A 20,079-nucleotide genomic window follows, 5' to 3' on the forward strand; every position below is an offset into this window, starting at 1 on the left:
CATCCTATCCCTATTCAAGAACCATAGAAATTCGGTTTACAAAAAGCACTCATTCTGCTTATAGACCCAGCTAGGAATGGCCTAGCCTGGAATCCCCTGCACCATTCTGCAGCTTTCCAGCTGCGTAACACACTGGCAAAAGAAACTTTCTCCTAGCTACTTTCCTTTGAAGCAGAAACATGTTTACATCCTAGCCCCATTGAAGAACCATAGAATTTCCGTTTAGAAAAAGTACTCCTTCTGCTTATAGACCCAGCCAGGAATGGCGTAGCCTGGAATCCCCTGCACCATTCTGCAGCTTTCCAGCTCCCTCACACACTGGCAAAAGAAACTTTCTCCTAGCTGCTTTCCTTTGAAGCAGAAACACGTTTGTATCCTAGCCCCAAAGAAGAACCATAGAAATGCGGTTTACAAAAAGCACTCATTCTGCTTGTAGACCCAGCCAGGAATGGCCTAGCCGGGAATCCCCTGCACCATTCTGCAGCTTTCCAGCTGTGTCAGACACTGGCAAAAGAAACTTTCTCCTAGCTCCTTTCTTTGAAGCAGAAACACGTTTACATCCTAGCCCCATTGAAGAACCATAGAAATGCCGTTTAGAAAAAGCACTCCTTCTGCTTATAGACCAATCAGGAACGACTTTGCCTGGAATCCCCTGCACCATTCTGCAGCTTTCCAGCTCCCTCACACACTGGCAAAAGAAACTTTCTCCTAGCTCCTTTCCTTTGAAGCAGAAACACGTTTGTATCCTAGCCCCAATGAAGAACCATAGAAATGCGGTTTACAAAAAGCACTCATTCTGCTTATAGGCCCAGCCAGGAATGGCCTAGCCAGGAATCCCCTGCACCATTCTGCAGCTTTCCAGCTCACTCACACACTGGCAAAAGAAACCTTCTCCTAGCTGCTTTCCTTTGAAGCAGAAACACGTTTGGATCCTAGCCCCATTGAAGAACCTTACAAATGCAGTTTACAAAAAGCACTCATTCTGCTTATCGAACCAGCCAGGAATGGCCTAGCCTGGAATCCCCTGCACCATTCTGCAGCTTTCCAGCTGCGTCACACACTAGCAAAAAAAACTTTCTCCTAGCTCCTTTCCTTTGAAGCAGAAACACGTTTACATCCTAGACCCATTCAAGAAACATAGAAATTCAGTTTACAAAAAGCACTCATTCTGCTTATAGACCCAGTCAGGAATGACCTAGCCTGGAATCGCCTACACCATTCTGCAGCTTTCCAGCTCCCTCACACACTGGCAAAAGAAACTTTCTCCTGGCTCCTTTGCTTTGAAGCAGAAACACGTTTGGATCCTAGCCCCATTGAAGAACCATAGAAATTCAGTTTACAAAAAGCACTCCTTCTGCGTATAGACCCAGCCAGGAATGTCCTAGCCTGGAATCCCCTGCACCATTCTGCAGCTTTTCAGCTGTGTCAAACACTGGAAAAAGAAACTTTCTCCTAGCTGCTTTCCTTTGAATCAGAAACACGTTTACATCCTAGCCCCATTGAAGAACCATACAATTGCAGTTTAGAAAACTGACTCATTCTGCGTATAGAGCCAGCCAGGAATGGCCTAGCCTGGAATCCCCTGCACCATTCTGCAGCTTTCCAGCTCCCTCACACACTGGCAAAAGAAACTTTCTCCTAGCTCCTTTCCTTTGAAGCAGAAACACGTTTGGATCCTAGCCCCATTGAAGAACCATAGAAATGCGGTTTAGAAAAAGCACTCCTTCTGCTTATAGACCCAGCCAGGAATGACCTAGCCTGGAATACCATGCACCATTCAGCAGCTTTCCAGCTCCCTCACACACAGGCTGCCGGCTGGGAAGGTAACACAGGCAATCTTTGTCTGGTTTGATGTGAAGCTGGCAGAGACCATTTGGACTCTCAGAGCCATCTCTCAGCTGCTGCTGCCTCTGCTGTCATCGCCTCAGCAGCTGCTTGGGGATCTGGCAGCTCCTCTTGCCTTTCTTCTCCATGGGCACCTTCAGCCCAGCTGAAGAAGTGTCCGGTTGAGGGCCAGGCAGTGCTGACAGAACCATGTCCTGAGGGCAGTGCAATGCCATGGGAGCACTGTCCATGCCCCCAGCCTCCCCTTGGGGCTGGCTGTGTGTCCTCCAGCATCCGCACTGACTGCCTCTGGGCATGGAGAGTTCAGAGGTCCAGGTGGTGCCATCTCTGGATACCTGTTGTGAGGTTGCCAGCAGCTCTTAGTCATCTTTCTGTGCCTTCAGGCAGGAGAAAGCATGGAGTGCATGGCTCAGAGCCCTCACAGTCCTCCTGAACATGGAGGGCCGGCGCTGCTTGGCTGGGGCCAGCTGGGCCTCGGCAGTGTCCGCTGGAGCCATGGCAGCAGGTGGAGGAGCCACCCGAGGAGCCACCCGAGGAGCACCCTCCTCCAAGAAGGAGTCAGTGCACTGAGGGGCTGCTGGTGGTGTTTCCTCTGCAGTATTGTTGATGGTTTGGTGGAGGTGTTGCTGGGTGACGAGCAGAGCCTGGCGCATGATGCCCCCCACGATGAACTGGTGTGAGTCCAGGAACGCTTCCTGGCTGCCCGTGGGGCTGCACGGGGAAGGGTCTTGGCACTCCTCCTCCCGTGTGCCGACCTGCTCAGCAAGCACAGGTGACTCAGAAGCGTCTTTGTCCTCTTCTGCTGGAGGAGCGAGAGCAGGAGGAGCTGCATGTGTCTCCTCAGCCAAGAGACACTGGGGCTCAGAGCCCTCTAGGGCTGCCAGTGCTTTGGCAGCCCCAGCTTCCTCCTGACTTTGGGCTAGGTCTTGCTCCTTCTCTAGAGTCGTGATCTCGAGCGCCACAGCCAAGCTCACGCTGCTGTGCACAATGAATGTGTCTGTTTCAAACCAGATGTCCTGGCTGGCTGTGGGGCTGAGTGGGGCAGGAGCCTGGCTCTGCAGAGGCTCTTCAGCAGCTCTGTGCAGGGTTGGTGCCAATGGCTGGGCCTCTGGGAGCCCCGCTGGCTCAGGAGACCTGCTCTCCACTTGCCTTTCCTCTGGGTCTGGCACGCTGGGTCCAGAGCTGGGCTCCTCCTGGACAGCAGCAGCAGGGTCCTGGTCCTGGCTGAGCTCTGGGACCAAGGGCTTGATCCACTCATAGACCAGGCCTTCATTCTGTGCTGCTGTGCTGCTCTTGTCCTCTCGTGTGGCTCCTGCCTGATCATCGTTGGAGCCTTGCAGTGCCCTCAGCACCTCCTCTTCCTTGCAGGCGGTGTCCTCTTTGCCTGTCTCCTCTGACCGCCCCAGGCTCTCGCATCTCACCCTCAGGATAGGTCCCAGTGGCTCCTGGGCAAGCCCCTGGCGCAGCTGGCTGTGCCCCAGGCCATCAGGCTGCCGCTGCAGGGTGACTGTGGTGCTGAGCGGGGACAGTTTGCAGGCCGAGCTGCTGCTTTTCTGCTCCTGCCCAGCTCTGGGCTTCCTCTGGAGGGAGAGCAGCGTGTGGCGCCTCACGGCAGGCTCCTGCTGCTGCTGCTCCTGCTGCCCTGTGCCGCTGAGCAGGCGGCAGCGCACTCGCAGCGCTGCTGCCGCAGGGTGCAGCGCCGCTGCCAGGCGCTGCTGCTGCCCTGTCCCTGTGCGCCTGTCGGGGCTCACTGGCGCAGCAGCAGCGCTGGAGCCCCGCGCAGTGCTGAGCGCAGGTGCAGAGAGCCCAGCGGGGACCTGTTCCTGGCTGCTGGGGCAAACCCTGCGCAGGACCTCACGCACCATGTCCCGGCTGGCCGCTCGCACCGCCTGGGCAGTGCCTGGGTGGCCGTGCGGGGCCAGCGCCCTGCTGCTGCTGCTGCTCACCATCAGGGCTGTGCTGCTGCTGGCTCGGCTGCTGGTGGGCGTTTGCAGCCTGCTTCTGCTGCTGCCAGAGGCCGTGATAGGAGGCAGCCGTTCCGAGGGGCCAGCACCTGTCAATGCCGGAGGTGTGGGGAGCTCCCTGGGGCTCAGCCTCCTGCTGCTGCTGCTCACCTTCGGCTCTGGGCCACTCCTTGTGCTGCCTGTGGCTGTTTGCAGCCTGCTTCTGCTGCTGGCAGAGGCCGTGATAGGAGGCAGCTGTTCCGAGGGGCCAGCACCTGTCAATGCCGGAGGTGTGGGGAGCTCCCTGGGGCTCAGCCTCCTGCTGCTGCTGCTCACCTTCGGCTCTGGGCCACTCCTTGTGCTGCCTGTGGCCGTTTGCAGCCTGCTTTTGCTGCTGGCAGAGGCCGTGATAGGAGGCAGCTGTTCCGAGGGGCCAGCACCTGTCAATGCCGGAGGTGTGGGGAGCTCCCTGGGGCTCAGCCTCCTGCTGCTGCTGCTCACCTTCGGCTCTGGGCCACTCCTTGTGCTGCCGGTGGCCGTTTCCAGCCTACCTCTGCTGCCAGAGGGCATGAGAGATAGCAGCCGTTCAGCGGTGCCTGCACCTGGCAGTGCTGGAGCTGCGGGTGGCTCGGGGGTTGCATTCCTGGAGGTGCTGGGCGAGCTTGTGCTGCTGCTGCTGCTGTGCCAGCTCAGCCTGCTGCTGCCAGATGGGATGGTCCACGCGTGGCTCTCACTGTCACTCTGCAAGAGAAGATGAGCAGAGTAGCTGTGTGTCATGAAAGCTCTGGCCCATGCCCTCTATCCTGCTTTCCCTAGCTGAAAGAGCTCCTGGAACAGGGCTCTCCTGACACCCCCTAACTCCAGTGCTGCCCTCACTCCCAGAAGCAGCTGTGCCCAACCCCATGTCCCTCCCTCCCACACCTTCTGTCTGCCTGGGTGGTCTCCCACTCTGCCTTACCTTCTGTTCTGTGTCACTGAGAGTGCTGAGTGAACTCATTGAGCTCAGTGAGCTCCAAGAGGAGGACAGCGATAGGAGCAAGCCCTTACAGATGGGCAAGTCCTGGCTGTGGCTGCCCGGCAGTGAGCTTTGCACAGGTGATGTCTGCACCTGTCTGTGGCACACCTGTGAGCAGGGGAAGGAGGAGGAGGTGGTGAGGGATGGACGCCGCTGCCTTGGCACCGTGGCCCCGTCCCTGCCCTGGCCTCTTCCTCCTGTCCTGTCTCTCAGCTGCTGCTGACTCTGCTGCTCCCGGCTCAGCAGCCGCCTGGGGGGCTGGGAGCTGCTGCTTGCTTGCTTCTCCACAGGCATCTTCAGCCTCTTCTGCTTCAGAGTGTCTGTGGGCACCCAGGGGAGATGCTGCCTCTTGAGAGAGGTGCTCCTCTAGGAGTGCCAGCCCAGGCACCCAGGCCTCCTTTTATAGCTGCTGGGCCTGGCCACACCCATCATTATGACATCCCCATTGGCCTCTTCAGCTGTCCATCACCATGGGCATGGCATAGCAACGGTGGTCGCTATGGACACGACCACAGCCATGTCCTGGCCTGCAGCCTTTGCAGGGTTTCTCCACACAGGCACCAGAGAGAGTCACACTTAGACAGTTACAGTTAGAACCCGGACAAGGGAACACGGAGGCCTCCTTGCTCTCGACCCAACCAAGAAGGTGCTGGGGCAGGTCTGGCGCAGCTCTTGTGGCCAAAGAGTTGATTTCTCCTTTAGGTGTGCCAGGCTTAGTGGAGGACGCAGGTGTGCTGTGGGGCTGCTCTTGGTGCACCCAGCAGGGCCTGCAGTGTCTGCTTTGTTGGGGACAGTTCAGCTCTTGTGCTGCCCCTCTGCAGCCAGGCTCCTCAAAGATGCCAAGCCACAGTGCTTCACCAAGGGCCCTGGTGCCAGCTCCGTCACTCTTGTGTTCATTCTGCATTGTGCTGCCCTTGTCCTCTCGTGTGGCTCCTGCCTGATCGTCGCTGGACTCCTGCAGCCCCCTCAGCACCACCTCTTCCTTGCAGGTGGTGTCCTCTTTGCCTGTCTCCTCTGTCTGCCCCAGACTCTCAATACCTCACCATCAGGATAGGTCCCAGTGGCTTCTGGGCATGCCCCTGGCGTGTTAGCAAGGGATACCATCATGGCTGTCTGCAGCTACCTGAAAGGACCTTGTGGAGAGGTTGGTGCTGGTTGGTGATGGAACAAGAGATAATGGCCTCAAGCTATGACTGGGTGGGTTTAGACTGGACATTAGGAAACATTTTTTTCCAGCAAGAGTAGCACTGGAATGAACTGCCCAGGGAGGTGGTGGAGTCACCAACCGTGGGTGTGTTTCAAAGTTGTTTGGATGTGGTGCCTGGGGATATAGTTTAGAGTGAGCTTTGCAGAGTAGGGATATGGTTTGGACTTGGTGATCCTGAGGGACTTTTCCAATTAGAATGATTCTGTGATTTTCCAATTTGAGCAGTTCCAACTCTCTGTCTGTCCTCATAGCAGAGCAGCACCAGCCCCCTGAGCATCCTTGTGGCCCTTCTCTGATCATGTTCAAGCACCTCCCGATCTTTCCTGTCACAGGGGCTCCAGAACTGGGCACAGTGCTCCAGGTGTGGTCTCACCAGAGTGGAGCAGAGGGGCAGAATCTCCTCCCTGGCCCTGTAGTCACGCTCCTCTTGCTGCATCCCAGGCTCTGGTTAGCTCTCTGGGCTGCAAGTGCACACTGATGGCTCATGTTGAGCTTCTCATCCAGCAGCACCCTGAGGTCCCTCTTCCCAGGGCTGCTCTCAAGCCAGGCACTGCTCAGCCTATATTGGTGCCTGGGATTGCCCCGACCCAGCTGCAGGACCTTGCCCTTGATCTTGTTGAACCTCATGAGCCTTCACCTTCTGTTCTCACATGGGTACAGGCTGGACTCCAGCTGTTGCAGGCATTTCTACAGGTGGAGAAGACATTTCCTAGCTAAACCCCCAGATGGCACAGAGGACAGAACATTCAGTGCAAGGTGCCTGGAGGAATCCCAAACCTGGCAGGCCTTTCCTGGTGCCTTGGCTGGAAGCAAGAGATCAGCATCATTCCACTGGGAGTTGAGCATCCAAATGACTTCAAAAGTGTGAGCCCAGGCGTTAGTTTAACTCTGAATGTGAAGTCTCAAACCCGACAGCTAGTGAAATCAGAAGCATTTAAATGGGAGCAGTGACTCTAGCCAGCTCACACTGGTCCTGTGGCAGGGCAGGTGTTCCCTTACCCGGGGCAGTCTTTTTGCCAGGACCAACATCTTTGTCTGTAATTGCCATCCCCAGCATTTCACAGCAGAAACTTCTTAACATTTCAAAGGGAAGTGTCTCTTCAATTTCCCTTCCTGGCCTTTCGTGGACAACAAGAGGCCAAGTAGAGAAAAGAAAAAGAAATACTTATCAATTCCTTTAATTCCTTTCCTGTAGTAAAGAGAGAAAGGAGGAGGTGAAGCAAGGAAGGAATGTCTTTTCAATTTCTTTTTTCTTCCTGGCACTTCTTGAACAGAAGAGGCTAAGCAGAGGAAACAAAGGGTGCTGGGGGGTTAGGGCAGCTTATCCTAGCACAGAGATAAAAGTCCTCCAGGGACTATGAAGTCTCTGGGGAGGACACAGGACATGGTAATTGTTATTCTGCTCTCCCGATGCAAGGAGAGTTCACAGCCCCTGCTCCTGGCATCTCTGCTGTCCGGGGGAGGTGGCAGCCTTGGTTGCCAAGCTCATTTCTTGCTATGCAATTGTGGTCTAGCCTGAGGGGGGCATTCTGGCCTGGTCGGGGACTGGTGTGTCCAGCCTGGGGTGGGTATTTGGGGTTTAGCAGGCCTCTCTTTGTTGGGGGGGCAGGTTGGGCTGCTCCTGGTCCTGCTGAGGCTGAATGAGGGGGAAGTTTTTGGAAGGCTTCGGGAAGTTTTGGCCTAGTGGGTCCAGGTGGAGAACCTGGCCGTGTGTGTGTCTGTTCCTTTCCCCTCTTGTATTTCTGTATGATTTGTAAATAGCACTCATAGGTGACCTCCAGTTCTGTGATTTATTTCACTCCTCTGGGGTAAAACACTCCTCTGTCCTTTTGCCCTGGGCAGCTCATGGCTCAAAACTGGGACAGAGGGAAAGAAATACTGTCAAATTATTTTCCTCTTCTTAGCCTTTCTTGAACAAGAAATTCCAAGTAGAGAAAATATAGGAAGAAAGGGGAGAGGGCAATGCCTTTCAATGTCTTATCTCCTCTTGGCCTCTCTTGAATGAGAAAAGGCAAGTAGGGAAGAGAGGAGAAATATCTTCCAATTTCTTTCCTCATCTTTGACTTTCTTGAACAAGAAAGGGCAAGTAGATAAAATAATGAGTAGTAGGAGAAAAATGTCTTTTCTATTTCTTTTCTCTAGCCTTTTTTGAACAAGAATGGCCAAGTAGATGATAGAAAGAAGGACCAGAAAAAATGCAGCCTTGGCCTGCACTCCCAGGGCTGAACTCCCTCGAGTGGTCCCCCACTGCCTGCCTGCCTGCCAACCAAGGCTCCATGCCTTGCCTTGGCACTGACTCACCTCTTCTCCAGCAAATTGTGGGAGCAGAATAAGCTCTTTAAGCAGAGGCTGTGGCTCTTGTACCCCAGGGCCCACCCACAACCCTTCTCACAACCCTCTGGAAGGTACCAGCACAGGTAAAAAGGCTGGTAGAGAAGCAGCAGAGAGCTTTTTCCTCTGTTCTAGGCTTTGTGTTTGCAAAGGGATGAACTGGGAGAGTGGCTCTGGCTGGTGATGCTAATGGCTGCTCCTTGCACCAACATCCATTGCGTGTCAGCCACATCATGGGGAACTTCACCGGGATGTGTGTGGCAGGACACAGGACTCACCACAGGCAGGAGACCTTCACTGCCCTGGTGCTTCTCTCTGCCCCTTCCTCCTCTGCCTGACTCTTGCCCACTCAGCAGCCCACAGTGGAGGACGTCTCGATGCTCCTCATCCCTGGCAAGAGCGCCTAGACCTTCAGGAGTATCTCCAAGGGATCAGTGTTAGCAATCTAGAAGAATACTCTGGTGCTCACACTGGCCACTGCTTTGTACCCAGGAACTTCACAGCACTGAAAACTAAATCCAGCTGCAGCAGGAGGGAGGATGCAGGCTTGAGAAGCAGAGCCAGAGAGCATCAGTCTGTTTTTTCCAAGGGTTTTATCCTACAGTGGCACAGAGAGGGGAAGCTTCTTGCTAAGTTGTTTTTTGAAAACCACCAAGGAGCAGTAAGTTCCTGGTCATAAACGATAGAGTGACAGCATTTTACTTCTAAAGGGCCCAAATCATTCTGTTGAGAATTCAACTCTGGAATAATGGAGTTGCTCATGAAATGTAAAGTAGAGAAAAGACAAGAAATGTTTTTTTCACTGTCTTTACCTTTCTTGATCTCTATTGAACAAGAAAGGCCAAGTAGAGACAAAGTGGACAAGAAATACTTTCAATTTTCTTTCATCTTCTTGACCTTTATGAACAAGAAAGTACAAGCAGAAAAAAACCAGAATGAGGAGTAGAATTGTCTTCAAATTCCTTTCCTCTTCTTGGCCTTTCTTCAATAAGCAAGGCCAAGCAGAGTAAAGAAGAAGACAAGGAGAAGAAATGTCTTTTTAATTTATTTTCTCTTCTTGACCTTTCTTGTACAAGGAAGTCCAAGCAGAGAAAAGAGAGAGAGAAGCAGCCAAAAAAATGTCTTCCAATTCCTCTTCTCTTCTTGGCCTTTCTTGTTCAAGTAGAGTAAAGCAAGAGAGAAGAAGAAATATATTAAAATTCCCTCTCCAGTCTTGGCCTTTCTGGCACAAATACACCCCACGAGAAGAATTAAAAAGCAAAGGAGGAGAAATGTCTTTTGAATTTCTTTTCTCTTCTTGGCACATCTTTGTCTTGAATGGCCAAGCAGAGAAAATCAAGAGAGAAGGAGGGGAAAAATATTTTCAATGTTCTTTTGTCCTCTTGGCCTTTGTTGAAAGCACAAAGCTAAGTGAGAGAGAGCAGGAGGAGAACAAGTATCTCTGCATTTTTTTTTTCCATTCTTGTCTGTCCTTGCACAAGAAAGGCCAAGAAGAGAAATGAAAGAGGAGGAGAAATCTTTTCAGGTCTGTAGTCTCCTCTTTGAAAAGAAGACCTCCCACTAGCACAGATTGCTCAAAGCCTCATGCAACCTGGACTTGGACACCTCCAGGGAGGGGGCAGCCACAACCACCCTGAGCCACCTGTGCCAGTGTCTCACCACCCTCACTAAAAAGAATTTCTCACTAATCGCCAGTCTAATTCTGCCCTCCTCAAGCTTCAGTGTGTTGCCCTTCGTCCTGTCTCCAAGCCCTTCTCAAAAGTCCCTCCCAGCATTCTTGTAGCCTCCTTCAGGTACTGGAAGGCTGCTCTAAGGTCTCTCCAGCACCTTCCCTTGGGGCTTCTCAGAACTTAAACTCTCCCAGCCTGTCCCCAAAGGGGAGGTGCTTTATCTTTACGGCCTTCTTCTGGACCCTCTCCAACAGTGCCACGACCTTCTTATGCTGCATCCAGAACAGGATGCAGTGAAGCAGGTGGGATTTCAGTAGAGCCCCGTGCCTCCCTGTGCTGCTGCTCTCACTCCTCTGGATGCAGACAAACCACACTGACAGGTAGCTGCCAGTGCTACCTGCACTTAAGCCCAGAGATCACCTCCACTGGCAACCCCAGAAGTGAGACTTCTGCATCACTCAGGTCAGTGCAAGAGGTCACACAGACTCACAGAACACAGCCAGTTGGAAGAGACCTCCAAGCTCATCCAGTCCAACCTTCAACCCAGCACTGAAGCTGATAACACTACACCATGGCCCTAAGCACTAGATCACCCCCCAGGAATGGTGCCTCCAGCACTGCCCTGGGCAGCTTGTTCCATTGCTTGAGAACAGTGCATAAATATTTCCCGAAATCCAGCCTGAACCTCCCCTGGGGCAGCTTGGAGCCATTTCCTCTGCTCCTGATCCTTGCCACCAAGAAGAGGCTGCCCCCTCCTCACTGCAACCTCCCTGCAGGGAGCTGTAGAGAGCAATAAGCTCTGCACTCAGGCTCCTCTTCTCCACACTAAACACCTCCAGCTCCCTCAGATGCTCCTCACAGGCCAGGTGCTCCAGGCCCCTCGCCAGGCTGGTTGCCCTTTTCTGAACAAGCTCTAGAGCCTCTGTGTCCTCACACAGGTCCTTGGTTTGTTCCGCCATGTGTGCCCACTCAGGCAGAGCCAGCCAGGCAGCCTGCCAGGCAGCCAGTACTAGTACCTAGTGGGTTTAGTGGCAATGTTGTGACAGAATATGCAAAGAGCTTTAAAAAGAATCAAAGAATTGTGGGGGTTGGAAGGCACCTCCAGAGATTATCCAATCCAAACCCCCTGCCAAAGAAGCACCACCTAGGGCAGGGCACACAGGAACATGTCCAGGTGGGTTTGGAAAGTCTCTACAGAAGGAGGATGCACGACCTCTCTGAGCAGCCTGCTCCAGGCCTCCAGTACCCTCACAGTAAAAAGGTTTCTCCTCATGTTGAGGAAGAACTTCCTGGGTTCGTTTGTGTCCATTGCCTCCTGTCCTATCACTGGGCATCACTGGAAAGAGCCTGGCGTCCTCACCACATCAGGAGGAAGAGTCCCCCTAAGGAGTCTTTCAGACAACACCCAGGGTTTCTCCAAAAGCCACCAATCTGAATGTTTCAGTAGCAGATTTCACCGAGGTGGCTGCGACTGACCCTGTGCTCTTACAGAGTTCCAGAGGACCACGACTTTATGTCCTCAGCTGAGCTGAGACTTCCCTGTGTTCTTGTGAGGCACATCCTGTGCTTATGTCAATCATTACCAGGATTGCCCAGGCTACAGGGGCTTGCTTGCAAGCCTGAATGAAACTACAGAATCACAGAACTGCTTGGATCCAACTGTCAACACTACGGCCATCAAACCACATCCCTAAGTGCCATGCCCACATGGTCCTTGAACACCACCAGGGGTGGTGACTCCACAACCCCCTGGGCAACATATTTTGGTCAGGTCTTGCACCCCATTCCCTTTCCTTCTACTTTTTCAGGATGGAGATAATTAGCACCTTGTAAATCAAGGCCAAAGCACTTGAGCTGGGAAAACTAACAATGAGGGTACCCAATGGGAGCCACCACTGGCTGGTTTTCAGACCACATAACCCTGGCCCAGCATAAGAATTACTTCTCCTGTAATCTGTCCTGGTTTGAGCCAGCCCAGAAGCAGCTCTGCTCAGTGCTGTCCCTTCCCAGATCAGGCTCTGCTCACTGAGGCACTTTCCAGCAGCAGGTTTGCAGGGTTAAGGGCTGCTTCTAGCAGGGAGAAGCTGATGGGGAAAGCTCCTGCCAAGGGCTGTATGCAGAAAGGCTCTGCCAGAGACTTGCTCCCCTGCAGATCAAGGACACTGCCACAGTTGCACCCCACCCTGGGGGGCAGGATGGCAGAGGTGGCACCTGTGGGGAGGAGCAGACAGGATAGGTGACCCAGAATCTGCCGTAGTTCCTCAGCACAAGCTACAGCAGCATGGCACCAGAGATATAAAGCCTGCCAGCCTGCCAGCAGACTAACTTGCCTAGCAGCTGCCAGGCTGGCCAGCCTGCCAGCAGACCAACTTGGGGCAATTATCACAAGCCTGCACAACATCAAGCCTCAGACTCTGAACACTCACGCTCCTGGGTGAGGCACAGCAAGGCACCAGCCAGGCACAGCAGCTGCAGGGCTGAACGAGTCTGGCTGAGCCTCAAACACCTGAGTGCAGTCAGCAGAAGCAGGCCATCAGCACCCACCAGAAATGGACTCCAGACAGGACAGAGCTGCCTGCTCACTGGTGAGTCCAGCATAGGAAATTGCTGGAGAAGATGCTGTATGAACCAGAGGGACTCCACTGCTTGCTGCTTGTGCTTCCTGTAGCCCAAAGTGGTGAGGAGAGGCCCTGAGCTGTCAGATGAGTTTCTGCTAGGATATGGTGCAACATTGCTGGCAGGAGTTACCATTGCTAGGAAGAGCCCCTAAGGACAGGCCAAACAGATCATCTGCTGCCCACTCCTCCCCAAGGGGTCTCAGATGCTTACACTGACTTATGCAAGACACCTGCAAAGTTTCACACCAAGTGCACAGCACACATCTGTCAAAGTTCAGTTCCAGCTGTGACAGGATTTTAAGCAGTAATGCTGACTCAAATCAGTCTTTAGCCTCTGATCCAAGGGCTGGAGCACCTCTACCATGGGGACAGGCTGAAGGAATTGGGGCTGCTCAGCCTGCAGAAGGCTCTAGGGAGACTGCAGCGCTGCCTTCCAGCACCTGAAGGGGGCTACAGCAGAGCTAGGGAGGTGCTTTTAACAAAGGCTGGGAGTGACAGAAGGAGGGGAAATGGCTTCAAACTGGAAGAAGTTGGATTTAGATTAGACACAAGGAGGAAATTCTTCCCTGTGACAGTGCTGAGACACTGGGCCAGACCAGGGAGGCTGTGGAGGCTCCAAGGCTGGCAGTGTTGAAAGGCAGGCTGGATGAGGCTCTGAGCAATCTAGTCTGGTAGAAGGTGTCCATGTCCAAGGCAGGGAGTTTGGACAGGATAATCTTTAAGGTTCCCTGTATGGGACAGTTTAAGACTCAGCCTGACAGGCGGCTGAGCCAGATCATTTCAACTCCACTATCACCTAAAAAGGTTGGACTGGGTGATCCTTGGGGTCCCTTCCAACCTAAGCCATTCTATGACCTCCAATTCATTTCACATGCTGCAAAGGACCAAGTAGGCTTTACCTTGTGTGTCTGCCATCAGCAATAGAGGCAACCATCCGCAGCCATGTGGATTTCCTATCCAGTTGCCTACTGCTTTGCATGCAGCAGTTCTGCTCTTCACCACCCCACTCTCATGCTGTATTTCTTACCAGCCTGCAGTGCTCCTGAGCTAAGGGGTACAGTGAATTGACTGGATTTCAGCTGAAGGTAGCTAATGACAGATTAAAAAGCTTAAAAGTAGAATTAATGTAACCTCTGTGTAAGCAACTTAAGAGAAACACCAAAACACTCCACCCCAGAATGACCAAACCCCTAGCTCCACTCCACCTGAAATCCTAAACTCCAAGCAAAGTACTCTGAACAGACCTTGGCCATAGCATCTCCAAGTCCTTCCGGCAGAGGAAGGTCTTCTCTTGCTGTTCTCCCATAAAACCATAGAATCACAGAACGACAGGGGCTGGAAGGGACCTCTGGACATCATCCAGGCCAACCCCCCTGCCAGAGCAGGGTCACCCAGGGCAGGTCACCCAGCAACACATCCAGGTGGGTTTGGAAAGTCTGCCGAGGAGGAGACTCCACAACCTCTCTGGGCAGCCTGATCCAGGCCTCCAGCACCCTCACACCAAAGAAGTGTCTCCTCATGTTGAGGTGGAACCTCCTGGGCTGTAGCTTGTGCCCATTGCTCCTTATCCTATCACTGGGCACCACTGAAAAGATAAGGTCCCCTCTCAGCCTTCTCCTCTCCAGATTCATCAGCCCCAGGGCTCTCAGTCGTTCTTCACAGCAGAGATGTACCAGTCCCTTTGTCATCCTCGTGGCTCTCTGTTGGACTCTCTCACAATTTAGCTCTTCCAAGAGGAAAGATTCATTGTGACTGGCCCCTCAGGGCCTTTCACATCTTTCCTGCCTTTGTACGTTTCCAGTCTCCCCAGCTTGAGGGAGGTCCATGGAACTACTCAGTCCAGTAGTTTCTTCTCTCTTGAACAAGGGAGACCAAAACTAGACTCAGTATTGCAGGTGTGATCTTAGCAGAGCAGATCAGAGGGGGAGAACCTCCCTGGACCTGCTGGACACACTCTTCTTTATGCACCCCAGGATGCCATTGGCCTTGACCACATGAGCACATTGCTGGCCCAAGCTGATGAATTTGATGCAGTGGATGAATTGACTTTGTCACACAGTGAACTAAAAGCTCCACCTTTAATCTTTCCCTTCATCCTCAAACAGGGCAGGGCTGCTACCCAGGGCCATTCCCTACCCCATGCCTGTGCAGCAGTGCAGCCCAGCTAAGATTCCCACAGGCCAACGGCAGCATCATGCAGCCCCCCTCAGCACTGTGTCCTACTCCTCTGCAGACTCAAACCAAAGCTGCTTCTTTGTGGTGGCAGAGACAACAAAGATTTGAGTTTGCATCAGCACATGCAAGGGTGATGATTGAATGCTCCTCTTGCCAAGGCAGCAGCATCAGCAGGGCACTTTAGATTTGCAATTCTAGACAGCAACGAGTGGAACGTTTTGAATCAACCCATTCCAGAGGGCAGGCTGCAGAAAGGTCCAGTGTTCTTCACCTAGGGAAGCAAAACCTTCTGCTGTCCAGCCCTTCCTGTGCTTCACCCTGCTGTGGGGCACCAGGCACAGGAAGGCTCATCTGCAGTTTCAGCTGTGATGAAGCATTAAGAGCAGCTGTAGTGTGGAGTTGGTCAGCTGCTCCAAGACTCAATAACAGAGTGAAAAATGATTCAGCCTGCTGTTAGCAATGGAGGCTTTGTCACTTCTATTTTTTTCTTCCATAAATCTCTCCCCTTGGTCTGTAACTAGAAAAAATAAGCTCCTTTGCTCTTCAAAAGAGACATACACATCTTCAAAGGAAGCTGCACCTTTGTGGGCCCCAAGTGCCACGGCAGCTGATGCAGTTCCAGATGTTCTTTTTCATTCTGGCTGCAAAACCCAGTAGCCAAGGAACAAAGTAAGCCCTTGACAAATAAAGGCTGCACTTCTAACTCTGAAGTGTGACTGAGAGGGTAAGTGGTGTTAGAGAAGACACTAACAACATTTGAGAGCGAGGAATGAAGCAGTTCTCCAGTGTCAATCTGCTGTCCTCACACCTAGCTGGAGTCAGAGAAGTGGAACAGCAGCTCAGATCTGATCAGCAGCATGGGGCCATGCTTGCCAAAGCAAAGTTCTCTCCTGTGCCACACCTCAGCACCTGTAATCTGCCAGAGGTCTCTGGAGTTCTGCTACTCAAATTCATTCCAGTTCTCCCTGCCTCCAAATTCAGGAACAGCAACTGCCCCATGAGGGCCACAGGCTGCTCCACAGCTGCCCAACAGTTGCAGGTTGCTCCCTTTTGCTGGATAGCTGCCCTTGGTCAGGGACACAAAGCACACAGCTCTGTGGGCACCAAATGCTAAGCAGAGCTGGGACCAGCTGCTGCTGCTGCTCCTGCACCATTCCACAACAGCAGGCTGGAAAATCCCAGTCTTGCTCATTGGCTTCCCTGGGATGCTCTGCAGCAACATCTCTGGTATGCCCACGGACACTGAGATGATCCACATGGGTGCACAGGAGGCATCTTCCAGAGTTCGCTCCAGTTCATGATAACCAAGCCACTAAAATACCTCTTCTGAAGTTCATTACCATTTTTGTATCCCATAATGAGAGGGTTACACAGCAAAGAGTTATACAAAAGATTATCAAAACACTGCAGCATTCCATTGACAATTGACAGTACAGAAGCCATTCACCATTAGGCCTTCTATTGGAACGTGATCAACCGATCAACCACCCACCCACAGGGATTCTGGACTTTCCAACAGGTTTGCTTGCTGATAGCTGCTGAAAAGCTTTTCTACACTTCTCTCCCCACAGTGTGTCAGTGCCCAATACCACAGTCAGACAGAGCACACATGGACTGGGCCAAAACAACCTACAAGAAGGGATCTGAGGATAAATCACAGCAGACAAGCCCCAGCAATGGCATCTCCAGGTTCATGACAGCAGAGAGGAGCTGAACTGAAATGCAATTGCTAATAACCATAGGGAGGGCACAAAAGGATGAGTGAAGGAATTAGTGCAGTGACAGCTCTGCCAAGGTAGCAGGAGGCATCACTATATATACAAAGTAGCTGACATATGAGACACAATCAAGTGAGAAGACAATCTTTGCTGGTAAATGAAAACAAAACCATCATGAAGCAATCCAGGTCCAAACTTGATTTCATCTGAACAGTGCACCTGTTCAGGGAAACACAGGATACAAGAGGAATGCTAGGACTGACCCGAGCACATCCAGTGATCTACTGCACCAGCTGTGGACAATGAAAACTGATTTCAAGTGCACTAAATCTGACCATTTCTAACAGGAGAGAACTCAGAGCAGGCATGAAGGAAAACAGAAGCTGTGCACCTTTTTCTGCCCTGTTTTTATTTACTAGATTTATGGTGCCTCTGCATTTTAGCAAGTGGGGTTTGGTCCTGATGAACAGAAAGGGAAGGTGACCTTCCTTCTCTTAGAGATGGATAAATTCCCAAAATAAGTCAGTTGGAAAGCAGAGAAAGGTCAGCTGCAGGTAAGTTTTCAGTGTTCAGAGCAGAAACCAGGAACAAGCATTCTTAAGGCAAGAAAACTGCACACACTGTAAAACCAAAGACAAAGGAGTAACAAAAGGTGCATTGGCTGAGTCACTTCTAGTAGGGCTTCCACAGGCCCTTACCAGGGAACATGTGAAAACCTAAGAACTGCGCCAGTTAGTACCAGCGGGCCTATTGTGATGCTCCAAGCTCCTCCTTCAATCAGGGTCTAAGTAAGTTCTCCTCCCTCTGTTGCCAATGCCACATGGCACACACCTTGCTTCTCTGATTTGGGAGTGAGGTACCTAAGGGCTACACAGAGCACTATCCAAATGCTGCAACATGCCCCTGGGTAGGGAAATCACCTCGTCAATCTGCCAACAACGACCTGACACAAGATCTTGGGGATTTTTGTTATTTATTTTCAGTATTTCCCTTCCCACTGCACAGAATTTTGTGCTGACACCAAGTGCTGAAGTAAGGACAGTTTGAGGGAGTGCTGAAGAGTTCTTGAGAAGAGCAACATGTGAAAACCCACTATTAAAACTCCTAAGCAAGCAGCCAGCTGGCTCCACGTCCCTACCTGGAACACATCAGCTGTGGGCACCTTTTGCAACCAGCCTAGTTAGAAGTATGGGAAGCAGTCATCAGGAAGCACTGCCAGGCAAACACCTGTGAGACAAAGGCATGGTAGGTCTGTGGCCAGACACGGGAGTGTGTGGGACAGCTGAGGCCAGCTTATTCTGCAGGGTACAGCTGCAGGACTTCATTCCAGAAATATCACACTGCAGTGCACTACACAAAAGCAAACAATCTCTGACACAGGCCCCAACAAGGCTGCAAACACAGACCTGATGGTGAAGCCATCTAGGATTGCTCTGGGAGGAAGCAGTGTCTGGAGAAGATCAGAGGAAAGCAGGAAGCATCAACAGCATGAATACAACTGCAAAGCAATAGCAGCCTTTGCAGAAGGAGCTCTGCTCAAGCTGCCTTCCCTCACCATCTTCCTTTTCAGCATCTCGGACACAGAGGAAAATTCCACACCTTAAAGAGCCACTTGGCTACATCCCTGTGGCATGCAAGGGTTTGGAAAAGACTACCACGGGTTGCTGCAGAAGAGAATTCAAAGCAACCTGGGAGGGAATGCAAAGAAGATGCCTTGTAAACTATTCAGACTGTGGAAGGGCTGAGCAGCACAGAGGGTAGAAGCTAGAACAGAAGCTTAAGGCAGAAGTGTTTGTGTAAGAAGAGCAAACAGAACAAATTGCTAAGCAAGGCCACAAGAGAAAAGAAAGCCCTGAAGGTTCGTTCAGCAAAGTGATCTCAGTGTCTAAAACTCTCCATGCTCTAATGAAGAGGACTGACTAAAGTAGTGCTATTCATGGTGCGTGTTCCACTTCCAAACTCCATCACTTCTCTCCCATCTCACTTCCTCTGTCCTTGGTGTAAGCTCCACAGAGAGAACAGTTCTGGTGCTCCTTGTGCAAAACAACTTGGAAAGAATAGATTCCCTGCCTCTCAAGATGAAATGCAAGATCCTGACCTCTTGCATGGTCCCATGATATGTTTAGCAGCCTCTGAATAACAGTTTAAGGAATCACAATTTGCTGTTATCCCCCCAGATCACTTCGTAGTCATCTAGTCCTTTGGTAGAGAAGCCATCTAATGGTCAGGAGATATCTGGGAACCCAACCTAGATTCCAATCAGTTTGTAAATTCATAGACAGACCTTTAGCTTGTAAGTGTAACCATGATGTGCAGAATTACTGCTCCTTCTGCCTCGGAAAAAGACATCACAACTGTCACAAAACTAGGCAAAACCCTGAAACATGGTTGTCAGATCCTCCTTCAAACAAAAGTAGTCGATTCTCTTGAAACCTCGTGTGAAATACATTCCCGTGATCACCGCGGCTCTAGGAAGCAGCCACTAGGGCAGTCCCACGCCCCAGGGACACAACACAAATGCCACAAGAGTTTGCAAGTGTTGAGTTCTCACAGAGCAGACAATTTTACCAGACATAAATCATCATCTACCAATTTCTAGGCAAAGGAATCAAATGTCCCAAATAGGTATGTTCCTCTGCAACATTAAAAACCAAACAAACACAAACCCTAAAATGTCAGTGCAAATTGAACTTGTTCACCAGGATGGATTCTTAGTAAGCTGAGGGTAAAGAAGGTCGAAGAGATTAAAGGAAGAAACTCATACAACTGCCAACTGCCTTTAGCAGAGCTTAGGGAAGATGAGGAATAGGAAGTCCTGGATCCTATAGCAAAGCCTTCTGTGAGTAACTCTGCTGGGGTTGTTGAGGTGGCAGAGGCTGTGGTTGTTGTGGAGGTGGTTGCTGGCTGCCTGCTGGCTGTGGCAGAGCTGTAGATGCTGAGCTATAGTTTGGCACCTGGGACAGATTAGTTCCAGCATTCTGATAAGCAGCAACATCAACAGCAGGAGGTGGTGGGCTGTACACTGAGGCCTGGTTAGAGTAAGTGTGTCCAGCAACGGAGCCACCCATGGCACTGGAACAGAAGAAAAAAGGACACTTGAGTTAACCAACAAGTTACCAACAGAACAGCAACAGCTTCTTCTGGCTTCAGCCCACCTGCAGGTACACACAAACATCTCCTGCCAGATTCAAGAGTGTAGCCAGTGAACATACCACTTAGCAGTCCAAATCAGATTTAAAGACACCTAACATCCTCCCAGGGTCTGTACAGCAGACGGGTTACAACTGGACCAGATGATGTCAAAGCTCTTTCCCAACCTCACTGATTCTGTGGGATCCCATCCACTGTCCACTGCACTCATCAGAAATGGCAACCCCCAACCCTGTGAGACAGCAGGAGTCAGGTGCAGCAGGTAGAAACTCTCTGCAGCACTCCACGCTGTGCTTCACCAGACCATCAGAGCCAGCATACAGAGATAAGGATAGGGAATTGCCTTGAGGATTGCACTCAAAGAGTGTCAGTCACTAACTCAAGGTTGAGGGTGCTGGGTGAAGAGA

The 20,079-nt window shown here is 51.7% G+C and overlaps 1 protein-coding gene across 1 annotated transcript in view; it reads right to left on the minus strand.

Moving 5' to 3' along the window:
* Positions 1-16,128: 16,128 nt before the first annotated feature.
* The window catches only part of STAM (signal transducing adaptor molecule), a 50,120-nt gene continuing 46,169 nt past the window's right edge, over positions 16,129-20,079 (minus strand). The window contains exon 14 of the mRNA XM_064162286.1: positions 16,129-19,594. Within this exon, the coding sequence (XP_064018356.1) occupies positions 19,345-19,594 (250 nt within the window). The 3' untranslated portion in view covers positions 16,129-19,344. The remainder of the gene's footprint in view (positions 19,595-20,079) is intronic.

The sequence above is a fragment of the Pogoniulus pusillus genome, chromosome 23 (genome assembly GCF_015220805.1).
Source record: "Pogoniulus pusillus isolate bPogPus1 chromosome 23, bPogPus1.pri, whole genome shotgun sequence".
Lineage (NCBI taxonomy): Eukaryota > Metazoa > Chordata > Aves > Piciformes > Lybiidae > Pogoniulus > Pogoniulus pusillus.